At 38.3% G+C, this 16,342-nt stretch overlaps 1 protein-coding gene and 1 pseudogene across 8 annotated transcripts in view; one reads left to right on the top strand and one right to left on the bottom strand.

The window, feature by feature from the left end:
• Positions 1-16,342, bottom strand: part of ST3GAL3 (ST3 beta-galactoside alpha-2,3-sialyltransferase 3) — a 167,447-nt gene that overhangs the window by 65,331 nt on the left and 85,774 nt on the right. For 4 of the 8 annotated variants that reach the window (XM_039883661.1, XM_039883660.1, XM_039883656.1 and 1 more), the window contains one exon: positions 9,368-9,460. The exons of 3 other annotated variants lie outside the window; for them this stretch is intronic. In XM_039883661.1, the coding sequence (XP_039739595.1) occupies positions 9,368-9,460 (93 nt within the window). Of the gene's footprint in view, positions 1-9,367; positions 9,461-9,707; positions 9,809-16,342 lie in introns of those variants that run through there. One more of the 8 variants, XM_039883658.1, reaches the window with a different exon arrangement.
• Positions 7,660-7,778, top strand: LOC120622945 (uncharacterized; annotated as a pseudogene).

Below are 16,342 nucleotides of genomic sequence, written 5' to 3'. Positions count from 1 at the left end.
ACAATGTTTTGTAAAACAGATTTATTCAGATATTCACAAACCATAAAATTCATCCTTCCAAAATGTACAATTCAGTGTTTTTAGTGTATTTACAGAATTGTGCAACTATCACTATTATCTAAATTTAGATGGAAACCTCGTACCCTGTTCCCTTTCCCTCAACCCCTGACAGCCAATAACCCACTTAGTATCTCCACAGATTTACCTATTCTGGATAGTTCTTAGAAACAGAATCATACAATATGTGGACTTTTGAGACAGGCTTTTTTAAAAAATTAAATTTATTTGGGTGACACTGGTTAATAAAATTATGTAAGTTTCAAGTATACAATTGTATAATACATCATATGTATACTGCACTGTGTGTTTACCACCCAAAGTCAAATCTCCATCACCATATATTTGGCCACCTTTACACTTTTCTACTTCTTCCCAACAGAAGACTTTCGTTAAGAAACAATGCAAGCCAAAAGAAAATGAAGTTACCGTTACATGCCACATGACATTTTGGTCAATGAAGGGCTGCATATACAGTGTTGGTCCCATAAGATTATAATGGAGCTGAAAATTCCTGCGGTCTAGTGATGTTATGCCCATCATCATAGCACAACACATTACTCACCCATTTGTGGTGATGCTGCTGTAAACAAACCTACTGTGCTGCCAGCTGTATAAAAGTATAGCATATACGACTATGTACAGTATGTAACATTTGATAATAAATGATTATGTTACTGGTTTATTTATTTACTATACTATACTTTTTATTGCTTAGAGTGTAGTCTTTGGACTTACATAAAAAAAATTAGCTATAAAACAATATACTGTGGCGTTGAAAACTATAAAATTAACTAAGAAGGTAGAAATTATGTCATTGAAAAAAGAAATCGAAGAAAATACAAATAAATGGAAGCAAATACCCTGTTCGTGGGTAGGAAGAATCAACATTGTTGAAATGGCCATACTACTCAAAGCAATCTAAAGATTCAATGCAATCCCTATCAAAATACCAATGGCATTTTTCAGAGAGCTAGAACAAATAATCCTAAAATTTATATGAAGTCATAAAAAATCCCGAATAGCCATGGCAATCTTGAGAAAGAAGAACAAAGTTAGAGGTATCACACTATCAGATATCAAAATATACTACGAGGCTACGGTAATCAAAACAGCATGGTACTGGCATAAAAACAGATACACTGATCATGGAACAGAATAGAGAGCCCAGAAATAAATCCACACCTATACTCTCACTTAATATATGACAAAGGAGGTAAGAATATACAATGGGGTAAAGACAGTCTCTTCAATAAATGGTGTTGGGAAAATTGGACAGATACATCCAACAAAAAAAAAAAAAAAAAAGAAGCTAGACCATCTTCTTACACCGTATATAAGAATAGACTCAAAATGGATTACAGACTTAAATGTAAGACCTGAAACCATAAAACTTTTAAAAGAAAACATAAGCCGTAAACGCTCTGATATTACTAACAGGAATTTCTTTTCAGATATATCTCCTTGGGCAAGGGAAATGAAAGAAAAAATAACCAAATGGGACTACATCGAACTAAAAAGTTTTTGTACAGCAAAGGAAACCATCAACAAAACAAAAAGACAACCATTTGGAAGAAGAAATTTGCTAATGATACATCTGATAAGGGGTTAATATCCAAAATTTATGAAGAACTCATACAACTCAACAACAACAAAAAAACAAACAATCCAATTAAAAAATGAGCAGAAGACCTGAACAGATACTTCTCCAAAGAGGAAATACAGATGGCTAACAGACATATGAAAAGATGCTCAAGGTCGCTAATCATCAGAGAAATGAAAATTAAAACCACAGTGAGACATCACCTCACACCTGTCAGAATGGCTATCATCAATAAATCAAAAAAAGAACAAGTGTTGGCGAGGATGTGGAGAAAAGGGAACCCTCAAACATTGTTGGTGGGAATGCAAATTGGTACAGCTGCTATGGAAAACAATAAAGAGGTTTCTCAAAAAATTAAAAATGGATATAACTTTTGATCCAGCAATTGCACTTCTGGGTATTTATCCAAAGAAAACCAAAACAATAATTTGTAAAGATCTGTGCACTCCAATATTCATGGCAGCACAATTTACAATAGCCAAGATATGGAAGCAACCTAAATGCCCATCAACAAATGATTGGATAAAGAAATTATGGTTCATATATACAATGGAATATTACTCAGACATTAAAAAAATGAAATCCTACCATTTGCAATGACATGGATGGACCTAGAGGTTATTATGCTGAGTGAAATAAGTCAGACAGAGAAAGATAAACACCATATGATTTCATTTATATGCGGTATCTAAGGAACAAAAAGAACAAACTAATCAAAAACAGACTCACAAATATAGTGGACAATTTGGTGGCGGATAGAGGGGAGGGGGTTTAGGGGACTGGGAGAATGGGGTGAAGGGTTAAAGAAGTACAAATTGGTAGTTGATAGTTGAAACCTTGAGGATGGGAGCATGGCAGAGGAATGCAGTTAGCATTAGAAGATGGCTAAGTAGAGGGTGGGGAGGGACAGTGGGGGATGATTTTATGAACAATATAGATGTCTAACCAATTTGAAATTAATTTAAATAAATTTATTAAAAACAAAACAAACAAAAAAACAGTATACTGTATTATGCCAGCAACAGCCTCATACATCTTGAGTTTGCTGCATCTCTTCATTGCATCATTTTCTCTTGTGCTTAGTTTAATCTCATGTTATTTTGTATAGTAACATGCTGTACAGGCTTGTAGTCTAAGAGCAATAGGCTATACCCTATAACCTAAGTGTATAGTAGGCGATACCATCTAGGTCTGTGTAAGTGCATTTTATGATGTTCACACAATGATAAAATTGCCTAATGACACATTCTCAGAATGGATTCTCGACATTAAATGATGCATGACTGTATATCTTTAAAGTACTGTTTATGTGTGTGTGAAATTGTCAACCCAGAATTGTATACCCAGCCCCCTACCAAAAAAACTTTCAAAGCTGAAGGTAAAATAAAGACTATATCAGACAAACCAAAGCTGAAAGACTTCATTCACTGCCATCAGATCTGCCTCATAAGAAATGTTAAAGTAAGTTCTTCAAGCAGAAGGAAAGGATACCATAAAAAATTTGTATCTACTCAAAAGAAGAGAATAACCAACAGTAAAAATAAGTTTGTGAGTAATTATAAAAGTCTTTTATCCCTAATTTAAAAATTTTTTAATGTGCAACTATGGTAAAATACACACAAAATTTACCATCTTAAACATTTTTTAAGTGTATAATTCAGTGGTGTTAAGTATATTGACATTATTAAGCAGCCAATCTCCAGAATGCTTTTCATTTTGCAAAACTGAAATCTACACCCATTAAGCAGCAACTTCCCATTTCCCTCTATCCCCAGTCCCTGGCAACCACCATTTTGTTTCCTTTCTCTATGAATTTGACTACTCTAGGTACCTCATATAAGTAGAATCAAACAGTATTTGTCTTTCTATGACTGGCTTATTTTATTTAACATAATGTCCTCAAGGTTCATTCGTATTGTAGCATATGTCAGAATTTCCTTCCTTTTTAAGGAAGTAAGGAATATTCTGTTGAATTTATATACCATATTTTGTGTCATACTGTTTTCTATAATGGCTGCATCATTTCATATTCCCACCAACAGTGCACAAGGGTTCCAATTTTTCCACATCTTCATTAACACTTGTTATTTTCTTTTTTCTTTTTCTTTTTCTTTTTTTTTTTTTGATAGCGGCCATCCTAATGCGTGTGAGGTGGTATTCCATTGTGGCTTTGATTTACATTTCCCTAATAACTAATGAACATCTTTTCATGTACTTGTAAGCCATTTGTATATCTTCTTAGGTGAAATTTATATTCGAGTCCTTTGCCCATTTTCTGTCGTTGAGTTTGTAGTTCTTTATATATTTTGAACATTAACACCACATCAGAGATATGATTCGCAAATAACTTCTCCCATTCTGTAGGTTGTTTTTCCAACTCATTTTAAAATCACTTTAAATAACTGATTGTTTAGAACAAAAATAAGTAAGAGTAATGCTGTGTGGGTATATAATATAGATGTAAAATGTATGACATAGCACAAATGATGGTAGGGGGAATGAAAGAATATTCTGTAAGGTTCTTAAGCTTTAAGTGCTATTATATTATTTAAAAATAAATTATAAATTAAAGATTAAATTAAGGAAGTATATTGTCAACTCTAGAACAATCACGAAAAACATAAACAGGTGTAAGTATTAAACCAACAGTGGAGGTAAAATGAAACCACAAAACACAATTAATCCCAAAGGAGGCAGAAAAAGAAAGGAAAAAAAGAAACAAACATAAAATAGCAAGTAGTAGATTTAAACACAACCATACTGATGATTACATTAAATGTAAATGGTATAAATATCCTAATAAAAGGCAGACATTGTCAGATTGGATAAAGAAGCAAGATGCATTATGTGCTGTCTATAAGAAACCCACTTTAATTCTAAAGGCACAGACAAGTTAAATGTAAAAGGATGAAATGCTGCCGACCACCCCTGAGACTCAACTTCTTGAGACTGGAAGGTAAACACGAACATACCCTTCCCCTCCAAAAAAATGTAAAAGGATTAAAAAAAAAAAACCCAAACTATATACCATAATGAAGCTAATTTTTAAAAGGCAGTAATGGTTATATTAATATCAAACAAGGAAGGTTTCAGAACAAGAATTTTTAGCAGGGAAAAAGAGACATTTCAGAATAACAAAGGAATCTATTCTGTGAGAGGATAAAACAATCTTATATGTTTATGTACCGAATGACAGAGCTTCAAAATACATGAAACGAAAACTGATAAATGGAGATTTCAACATCCTTTTGTCAGTAATTGACAAAAAATCAGTAAGGATATAGGAGAGATTAGACAAATACTATTAACTAACCTAATCTAATTGTCATTTATAGAGTACCCAATAATACCAGAAACATTTTCCTTTCAAGTGCACAGAGTATTCACCAAGATATACCATAGTTTAACCCATAATTAAGGTCTCCGTACATTTAAAAGTATTAAAATTGTACAAAGTATATTCTCTGATCACAATAAAAATAAACCAAAAATCCATAACATTAAGGTATCTAGAACACCCTCAAATATTTGGAAATTAAGAAAAAGAATTCATAAGAACCTAGAGGGAAATTTATAGCACTAAATGCTTCTACCTTAAGAAACAATAAAACAAAAAAGAACAAATTAAACCTCAAATAAGTGGAAGGTAGGAAATACTAAAGATAAGAGCAGAAATCAACAATATAGTGAAAAAAAAAAAAACAAAAAAAGAAAAATCAATGAAACCAAAAGCTAGTTCTTTGAGATCAATAAAAACAATAAACCTTGAACAAGGCTGTTTATGAGAAAAATAGAAAAATATAAATTGCCAATATCAGGCATGAAAGAGAAGACCTCTCCAGAGATCTCAGGCACTAAAGGAATAATAAAATATTATGAACAATTCTATACCAATAAAGTCAACGATTTAGATAAAATGCACAAATTCCTTGAAAGGCACAAACTGCCAAAGAAGAAACAGGAAAACCCAGAGATCGGAAAGTCCCAAATCTATTAAAGAAATTTAATTCTCAATAAAAACCTGTCCACAAAGAAAGCTATAGGCTTAGGTGTCTATGGTGGTGAATAGTATCAAATATTTAGGGAAAAATATTATCAAGTCTACATAAAACTTTCAGAAACTGGCAGATAAAGCAATAATTTCCTACTTATTTCTATGAGGTCAGCTTTACCCTGATACCAAAACTAATATTACAAGAAAATTACAGAACAATATCTTTCATGAATAGAAACAAAAATCCTTAATAAAACATTAGCAAATTGAATCCAGTAATATATAAAAAAAATAATATATCAGGACCAAATGAAGCTTATCCTAGAAATGAAAGATTAGTTTAACATTTGAAAATCAATCAATGTGATTCGCCATATTAACATACTAAAAAGAAAAGCCATATGGTCATCTCAAAAAGTGCAGAAAAAGCATTTGACAAAATTTAACATCTACGCATGATAAAAATTCTCAACAAGTTAGGAATAGACGAGAACTTCCTCTACCTGAAATGAAGGTATCTCTGAAAAACCTACAGCAAACACCATAATGGTGAAAGACTAAATGCTTTCCTGCTAAGACTGGGAACAAGGCAAGTATGTTCACTTTCCTCTCATTTATTTGACACTGACACTGAAGAGTCTAGCCATCAGTGCAGTGAGGCAAGAAAAAGTAATGAGAGTCATTCAAAATGGAAAGAAGAAAATAAAACTGTCTTTATTAAAAGAAAGCATGATTGTCTACGTATGTATATTAGTGGAAGGATAGACACAGAGATCAATGGAATAGAATAAGGCATCCAGAAATAGACTCACACATAGATGTTTAACTGATTTTCAACAAATATGACAAGGTAATGCAATGAAGAAAGGATAGCCTTCAACAAATGGTTCTGGAATTGAACATCCACAAGCAAAAAAATAACCTCAAATCTTTCACTACATACAAAAATTAATTTGAAATGGGTCATAGACCTAAATGAAAGAGCTAAACCTGTAAAAATTCTAGAAGAAAACGCGGGAAAAAACCTATTGACTTTGGATTAGGGAAAGACTTCTTAGAAAAAAAACACGAAAAGCAAAATTCATAAAAGAAATAATTTGGCTTCATTAAGTTTAAAAATTTCTGCTTTATGAAAGACACTGTTCAGAGAATGAAAAGACAGCTTTAGACTGAAAGAAAATATTTGCAAATCATCATATTTCCAGAATATGTAAAGAATCTTACAATGCAATAAGAAGACAACCAATTAAAAAATGGCAACAGATTTGGATTGTTCCCTAAGATAAAGGAATGGGAAAAACGCACATGAAAATCATACTTAACAGCATTAGTCACTAGCAAAATGCAAATTAAAATCACAGTGAGCTACCTATCACTCTACACCTACTAGAATAGCTAAAACTAAAAAGACTAATGGCATGGATATAGAACAACTGAAACTCTCATACATTGCTGGCAGGAAAGCAAAGTAATACAATTACTTGAGAAAACAGTTGGTAATTTCTTATAAAGTGAAGCATACATCTTGTCCACAAATGTTTATAGTGGCTCTACTTTTAATAGCTAAAAACTAGAACTAACCCAAATGTCTATTGACTATTGAATAGATAAACAGACTGTGTTATAGCCACACAAGGGAATACTATTAAGCAATAAAAAAGAACAAACAACTGATAACACACAACACATGGATGAATCTAAAATGCATTTTACTGAATGAAAGAGGCAGACTCAAAAGGCTACATACTACATGATTTCACTTATATGACATTCTGGAAGTACCACAGGGACAGAAAACTGATCAGTGGTTGTTAGGCACAGTGGGGGTCAGGGTAGGGGTTAACTGCAAAGGAGCATAAGGAGACTTTTGGAGGTGATGATGGAAACATTCTGTTGATTGTTGTGGTGGTTACACAAAGGTATGTACTTGTCGAAATTCTTATAATTACACTAAGAAGTAAATTTTACTCAATAAACTTTACTTTTAATAAAATTGATACATCTAGTCTACGGCCATGCCACCCTGAACAAGTCCGATCCTGTCTGATCTTGGAAGCTAAGCAGGGTTGGGCCTGGTCGGTACTTGGATGGGAGACCACCTAGGAATACCAGGTGCTGTAGGTGTAAAAAATAAAAAATAAGGGATTGTAAGCTGACAAGGTCCTTGCAATCTGTGAGGTCAACCGAGGGTTGCCTCACCTAAAAAAAAAGAAAAAAGAAAATTGATCCATGCATTCAATTATGTATTACACAATCAGTTTAAAAATAAGGTGGATCAATATATGCTGGTAATAGAATAATTAATCTCTAATAAACACAGGAGTAAAAAGCAAGATATAGAACAATAAATACAATATCTTCTCATTTCTGGTAATATAGACTATCTCTGGGGAAGGGGTCTGGAGTGGGAGTATATATCCTTTTGTGTTGTTTAAGTTATTTATTTTTTTAAACCACATGCTCGTATTATTTTCAATTAGAAAAAGTAAAAGAAATCTATATACAGGTCAAGGAAAGTCACAGGTGTCTGGCCCAGGGAACCGAGTCATGCAGGCCTGAGAAAACATATGAAAGAAAATATGGAACATAGTGCTAGACACTTAAGAGGTGCTTAATAAATAGCTGGGGGAAGCAAAAATATTTGGAAGCAATTCAGACGCAAACCCTGGACAATGAGAGCTCTATCTGAACATCAGATATTCAGCCAGCAGAGCCCATGTTTTATACGAGGAGCTAAGTTTGTATCGTTCATGTTATAAAAAGAAAAGGAGCATAAAACCCAAGTATCTTGTATTTATGTTTGGGCAAACTGTTTTTCAGCATTCCTATGCAAGGACATTGTGTGCCCAAACATCAGTCTTCTAAGAGATGGGGTGCAAGCCCTTCCCCCTGTGAGCAGAGCCCACCCCTAGGGCTCCTCCAGTGGCCCGAATGCTACATCCCAACTTTCAAAGGGTCCTGAGCAGCCTTTCCTCCAGTTCCTCCAGGTCAGACACTCACAAAACTTTCTGTAAAAACAAAATGACCCCAACAGTCTCACTGCATTCCAGCCTACAGAGAAGACAATCTCAGCACATCAGGCCCTTCTCCACACTAAGGCTTCAAGAAAAGAAACCCCAAAAGGAAAAAAGGCAGATAGGTAAGCAAGGCCCCTCAGCAGACTTTGGTAAAAGAACTCCCAGGGTTTGGTACAGCTTCTTTCAGCAAGCCTGATCTCAAGGAAATCAGGAATCCAGATGCAAAATGGACAGAGGGAAGGCGCCAGAACAGCCAGCCTCAGAAACTGCTCTTTGGTCCCTACTTTATTTGGATATGCTTCCCTGAAGCCACGTAGTTGGTCTTAGCTTTCAAAAAAGTTTGGCCCCTGATCCTGTGACTAGGAGCGTCTGTGCTGGGTAGCCTCGTCTGGCTGCCTCTGGATACCTGGCTTCCACAGGGCAACCACACAAATTCTACCTTCTCTCTCTCCTCCACAGAAACGAGCTGTGCTGGCAGGCGGATAGGTATAGCAAGGGCAACAGAGTGGGAATGGGGTGGGAACCAACTAAAAGCAAAGTCTTTTCCAGGCACCCACAGACTTGAGGACACATGAGGGAAGTTACAACAGAATCTCCTTTTCTCTGGAGCACCTCACTTGCCACGAGGGCAGGGTTTCTGACTCCTGTGCCAAGGACCAGGTTGTCTAGGCAGTGGGAATAAAGAGGAGCACTTACCGGGGGAAGATGGCAGTCATCAAGGCTGAAGCATAGCCAGGCTTGCAAGCTCCCTCTGAAAAGTTTGCGTACTTGGTGGCTAATTCCACAGGCCTATGGGAAAAGAAGGAAAGTCATAGCTTGCCAGGCACTGAGCTGTCAGTGGGATATTAGTTTATGAAGAGCTGTAGTTGTTTAAACCTTGAATGAAGCTTCATTCCCTACAAACAGCGCTTAAGCCCCTCTTCTACACCAAGGCATCGGGGGGTGGGGTGGGGGGTGGAAAAACTCCCCAAACCCTAAAGGAAAAGGTAGATAAGTAAGCAAGGCCCCTCAATGGAATTTGGGAAAAGGAACTCACTGGGTTTGCATGGATTCTTTGCAGTAAAGCTGATACCAAAGAAACTGGGAACTCATCAAGGCTCCTGGACTGGGAGAGTCGAGCATGGAGATCTAGGAGAGAGCTGTTCAGGCTTTGATAAAGTCAGAGGCACTGCCCTCTCAACCTTTCTTCTATGTTCCTATACGTCCAGCCTTATCTGCTTTGATTTTCTCCACACATAGATCCAGCCAGTGGGAACCACTAACAGTGCCTCGAATATAGATCATATGTATGTTGGGGCTACTACTGTAACCATTACTACTGTTTAGTTGCGGATGCTTCCTGCTCTTCTGTTCTCTCTGCCTGGAATGTTCTTCCTTGTCCTTCACTTGGCTATGCCTACTGGTCTTTCACAAATAAGCTTAGATGTCAACCTCACTGGGAGTGATTCCCTGACACCCAGAGTGGGCTTAATGCCTCCTCTGTGCTCCTATAGTCCACCTCCTACCACCCACATCACATGCTTACCCCCTTAGCACTTGCTGTACTGTGCTATAATTGTTGGTAATATGTCTCCCTCATTATATTGGAAATTCCCGAGCTCAGAGTCTTCTTACAGAAGACCCCTATAATTTTCTGAAGGAACAAAATGACATTGACAGTCTTACTGTACTTGGACTAAAACCAAGACAATCTCAGGAACCCACAAGTCAGAGATTGCTGAATATTTTTCAGAAGACGTGTGTGTTCTAGCCCTGGCTTTGTTGCTGTGTGACTGTAGTCAGATCACTTCACATGTTTGGGTTTCAATGACAGGCTGGAGTCACTGCCCTGCCACCAGAAACTCTGCCCAATGCACGTTAGAGAAAACCACAATGGAAGAACAGGACACACTCATTGACTGCTGGGCTGGAGGCCCTACGTGCTGGGGCACCTGAGGAAGCCCTGGCTGGTGGCCAGGTCCCTGTCCCAACCTTCCCCACCTCCACCCTTGGGCCTGCTGCCAAAATTCTGATCATTCTAATGCCCAGCTGCTCTGCTGTGCTGAGGCCTGGTGGAAAGCCTTTTCTCAGGGCTGCCTTCTTCAGGGACTGGGTGGGGTCATACAGGGTGGTGGTATGGGGGGCAGGTGCAGGGAGGCTGGTGCCTATACTGCAGAGACAGAACCGATGATGCCACTGCCTACTGTGTGTCATATGTGATTCACTCATGTGCCCCTGAGGGCCTACCTCAGGGCCTTACGCAGAGTAATTGCTCAGTGAATTTAGACAAATTTGTCATATCCGTGTGCAACTCCTTCTAGAAATCTACATTTTTTAGCCCTCCCTACCAATGAAATTTAAAGCCTGAAATGCAAATGCTGAGTGACAAGCCAGAGTTGAGACTTTATTTGGTTGGCAAAAGAAAGTCAAAGGTTTAACAAGAAAATTTACATAACAATATTTTCTTATGTAAACAGCTGTGCTTCAGAAATGAAATATAAGCTTTAGTTCCATTACTAAACTCACTGAAAGCTTTTGGACTAGGCGCAGTGGTTAAAACATTATAGATTTTTCAATTACTCCTCTCAATAGCCGTGTGAGTAGGTGCTATTAATTTACACACAAGCTCAGAAAGATGAAGAGACTTATTCAAGATCATACAGCAAGTAAGTAGCAGATATCAGATTTGAATCTGTTTCTAACAAGAGTATAGGAGCTCTGAACGTAGCACTGCCACCAGTGTGGGTCACAGTAAGTGCCATCACAGAGAGAAGCACCGAGTCTGGGGACAGCACATGAGTTTTCAGTGCAACTGGAGATGGGGTAGAGAAAGGGTCAAGAAGGCTTCGCACAGCTCTTTGACTGTGTGCATATGAGCAGTGAGGCACTATGAGTCCCTTATATTCTTGTCTCCCGATCCTCCATCATCTGTTTGCCTGCTTAACACAGTGGGTTCCTGTGGTCCTTCTCAATTCAAGAAAGTTTCACAAAGAAGATGAAAGATGGACAGCAGCTGCATCTTTGACACAGTGCATTACAAAAATACATGTATAACAAGAGACAAAACTTTGGCTACCTTATTCCTCTCTAGTTTACACCACTACCTTTTTTGGCAAAGTACTTTAAGAATAAGGGTTCAGGGACTCAGGTAATCTATAATGGAGAGGAGGGAGCAGTGGCAAGCTGAAGCACAGGGGAGCTAGAATGAATCAGGGAAGGCTCTTCCCATGGCAGTGCAAGGTAGTCGCATATCAAGGATGAGCAGCTCTAAATCAACCTTTTTATTCAGAAAGCAACAGTAACTTCAAAAATACATAGTCCCGGGTACAGTGGGCCAAATTATTACCAAATTAAAATGCCTTAGAACTGGCCTCCTGACCATCCCAATGAGAGAAGAATAGGGGGAGTGTTAGGGATTCTGAGTCATACAGCAGGCTGGGACCTCTGGGGCAGTAAGCGGTCAAAATCACTAAGATTAACAGTCGCCAACTCCCTCGGGCTAGAATAGTTAGTTTCTCTAAGGCACTCACACTCCAAATGCCAGGAGGCCTCCACAGATGTCTGATCAAATCATTCAGCCCTTGTTCTTCTCATACTCTGCAGCTGGCCTTTCATTTTGGGAGGTTTAGCATTTCAACCAGTAAGAGCACCCATTGTCCTACAAACGTGACTACTGAGCCCCTGGGGTGAAGAGTGTAAACTATTGCACTTTCAAGAGGAAATCCAGATGGACAGATTGGAATCCCAAAGAAGGAACCAGACTTCCACTCCCCTGCTTCACCCAAAAGCACCGAATTTAAGAAATCAGGCCAAACAATGGGTTGTAAATGGAAAGAGCATAGGATCTGGAGTCAGAAACTTTCATAGAGGACACTAGCAGGCAGTGTGCCCTTAGGCAAGTCATGGAAAATCTGATTCACAGCTTCCTCATCTACAAATGAGAACCAGTTGATTCCTAGGGATCTGGGGAGGATGTGGTGAGAAAGCACATTTGGAGGGGCTGGCTATCCTCTAGAGCAGCGGTCCCCAATCTTTTTGGCACCAAGGACCCGTGCTTCTATGAGAATCTAATGTCCAGTGATCTGAGGTGAGGCTGAGGTGGTGAGGTGAGCACTTGGGAGTGGATGCTCATACAGATGAAGCTTCGCTTGCTGGCCCGCCACTCACCTGTTATGTGGCTTGGTTCCTATCAGGCCACTGACCGGTATCAGTCTGCGGCCCAGGCGTTGGGGACCCTTGCTCTAGAGCACCACACAAATGTTACGTGAAAGATGAGGTGGCAGAGGCAGGCAGCCAGGTCATGAAGGCTTTGAACGCTTGGCTCAAGTTTGGATTCTGTCATAGGGGACAGTGACTGAATGATTTCCAGTGAAAGAGTACCTCGATGGCAGTGTGCTTTATAAGGATCAACATTTGGGAGGCGAGGAGTAGCACTGCAAGAGGCTGAAAGGAGCAGTCCAGAAAAATGAGAGTGTGATGCCTCAGTTGCCTTAAGGACAGAGAAACTAACTGTGTCAAACCCTAGATAGGCCTGGTAATGTGTGGCCATAGGATGGACAGCTGAATTTGACAACATGAAAGTTATTCCTGACCTTGAAAGGAGCTGTTTCACTGGAGTGTGTGTGTGGGGGTGTAGGGAGGGGGGAGGAGGTGAAATGCTGATTTCACTGGGTTTAAGAGAAAACAGAATTGGAATCATGGAATATAAATTACTATTTTTAGGAGTTTTGCTATAAAGGGAGACAGAAATAGGGCAATAGCTGGAGGAAGGAAGCAAGAAAGATGTTTTTTGAGGTTAGGAAATATTTTAGCACGTTTATAAGCTGCTTAAGATAAGAGAAAACTCACGATGCAGTGGAGATGGAACAGTTGTAGAAGAATTGTCCTCAGTGGGTAAGAGGGGGAAAGGATCTAATACAAAAGTAAGGTTGGCCTAGCTCTGTGAACCCTGCCCTGCTCTGGCCAGTGATCCAGTGATGACCTATTCATCCTGTAATATCAGTTTAACACCACTTCCTTTATCAAGCTTTTCACAATTGCTTCCTCCCCAAGTAGAACCAACCTATCCTGCCCATGGACTCCATTATACCTAGAGCTGACTTTCACCTTAGCTTGCTCACTTATTCCTACACACTCTCTCTCCCATCTCCTTCCCTTAGTTCATCTTATTCATTCATTCATTCACTCGTTCATTCACTCAACAAATATTTAGAGGCAACATAAGTCACTCTGCTTGGATTTTAAATCCTGGCTCTATCCCTTACTAGCTGTGTGACTGTGGGCATATTATTTAATTGCTCTGTGCCTTAATTTCCACATCTTTAAAACTATGACTATACTGGTACTTACCTTGTAAAATTGTTGTGATAATTATGCTGAGAATAATGTGGTTAGTATTATTCCTGGCATATAGTTATTTCTCAATACATGCTAACTATAACAGTCTCATTGTTATGTGCCAGACATTGGCCTGGGATTAGGGATACAATAATGACTAGGACATAGTTATGGCATAATACTTATTACACTGAAGAGTAATTGTTCATTTAAATATCTTTCTCTCCTAGACTATGAAAATTGAATGCAGCGTATAGCACAGAGTACCATGCATGGCACAGAGTATATAAGTACCGAACAAAATGTTTGTTGGACTGAACCTAATTGGTTACCTTGACTTGGAGGTTAACTGACAGGGAGTATCGGGGAGAGATGGTGATGGCTAGGGAAAATGAAGAAGGGACTTCAGGGTTTACTCCTCAAGACTCTATAGATCAGTGATGGGCATCTTGTGACCAATGGTCTAATTTCTAGAACCCTCTCAAAGAGGACTACACTCAGATCGGCCCCCTACTATGCTCCCTCCTTCATTCCACATGCTCGTTTACTAATGTAGAGGTCAAGGAACTGGTTGTGAGAATAAAATAAGACCATGTAAGATACCTAGCACAATGCCTGGCAAATAATGGTTAATAAATATTAGTTTATTTTCAAGCAAACATAGCAACTTAAAGCTAGTCAATATTATTGTGCTGCGAGGACTTGAATGAACATACAGATAAGAATCCTCAACACAGAGCTCACCCCGCAACTGCTTCTTCAATTCTATTCCCTCTCACCTTCCTAATGAAGATGCTTTTCTCTAATTACCAGAGGGTTGTTTCTGGAACAATGACATGACTTTAGAGAAAATGGAAGAAAGGGCTTAAACTTTCTCCCTAAGGACAGTTTTATCTCTTCTGGCTGCTTCTCCCTTCCAAGCCCATTAAAAGATGTCTGCTGGCTCTTCCAGCATTATCATCAGTCTTTTCATTCTCTCACATTTGAGGTGTTGCTGATCCATCCCGCCTTAGGTACCAGTGGCCCTTTGCTCTTTGTGAACTCCAAAGCAGACTTGGACTTCTCTACAGTTTTTGCCTCACTTTCAGCAATGTATGATGAACTCGGCAGCACTCTCTGATGTCTCTTCCACAACTTTAAGAGAGGAGGGACTGCTTGATCTGAGCCATCTGGAATTGGCGGTATTTCTCAGCTCTGGAGGTCCTGCCTTTCCACTCTTGGTACTGGACATAGCAACACATTTTCAATAAAACAGGCCACTTTGCTATTTGGTTAGTGATTCTGGAGCTGACATTACTGCAGTTTATCTTTGTTTCCAGGGCCTTGCAATTTACTTCATTTTAACTAGGAGGATGCTCTCCAGTAAGCTCTTACAAATGCTTTAGCCTGAGCTGTATAGGCAATGCTCAGAGACTCTCCACCAGGGATCTGTGGCTGCTCCCATTCAATTTTGTTTCTATATTTCATTTCTTTCAATAGTAAAAAACAAAAACAAAACACACCCTCTCTCTGGGTGATAGTATAAAGAACATGAGAACTAATATTTATTGAGCATAAACCATGTGCCAAACAGTTGACCTAATTATCTAACTTAGCTTTACAGTAACCCTCTAAAGTAGTATAGCCCTAAGACCCAGGCATGTGGGGCTGAAAGAGTCAACGAGAAGACACAGTTGAAGATGTGCTGTTTCATGTTTACACTATAAAATTTCAAATGATAAGTTTTGATAGGAATTGCACTGAATCTGTAGCTTGCTCTGAGTAGTAAGAACATTTTAACAATATTAATTCTTCCAATCCATAAGCATGGAATATCTTTCCACTAATTTGTGTCTTCTTCAATTTCTTTCATCAGTGTCTTATAGTTTTCAGTGCAGGGGTCTTTCGTCTCCTTAGTTAAATTTATTTCTAGGTATTTTGTTCTTTTTGATATAACAGTAAATGGGATTGCTTTCTTAATTTTTCTTTCTGATAGTTCATAATTAGCATGTAGAAACACAACTGATTTTTGTATATTGAGTTTGTATCCAGTAACTTTACTAAATTTAATAGTTCTAACAGTTTTTTGATGGCATCTTTAGGGTTTTCTATATATAATATCATGTCATCTGCAAATACAGAGTTTTGCTGCTACTTTTCTGTTTTGGATGCCTTTTATTTCTTTTTCTTGCCCAACTGCTTTGGCTAGGCGTTCCAGTACTCTAATGAATAAAAAATGGCTAGAATGGATATCCTTGTCTTATTTTTGATCTTGAAGAACTTCCAGCTCTTTACCACTGAGTATGATGCTAGCTGTGGGCTTGTCATATATGACCTTTATTATGTTGAGGTACGTTCCTTCTATACTCATTTTGT

The sequence above is a fragment of the Pteropus medius genome, unplaced genomic scaffold (genome assembly GCF_902729225.1).
Source record: "Pteropus medius unplaced genomic scaffold, Ma_sr-lr_union100, whole genome shotgun sequence".
NCBI classification, from domain to species: Eukaryota; Metazoa; Chordata; class Mammalia; order Chiroptera; family Pteropodidae; genus Pteropus; species Pteropus medius.
Note: the sequence above shows the minus strand (reverse complement) of the source record. Positions and strands in the feature narration are given on the sequence as shown.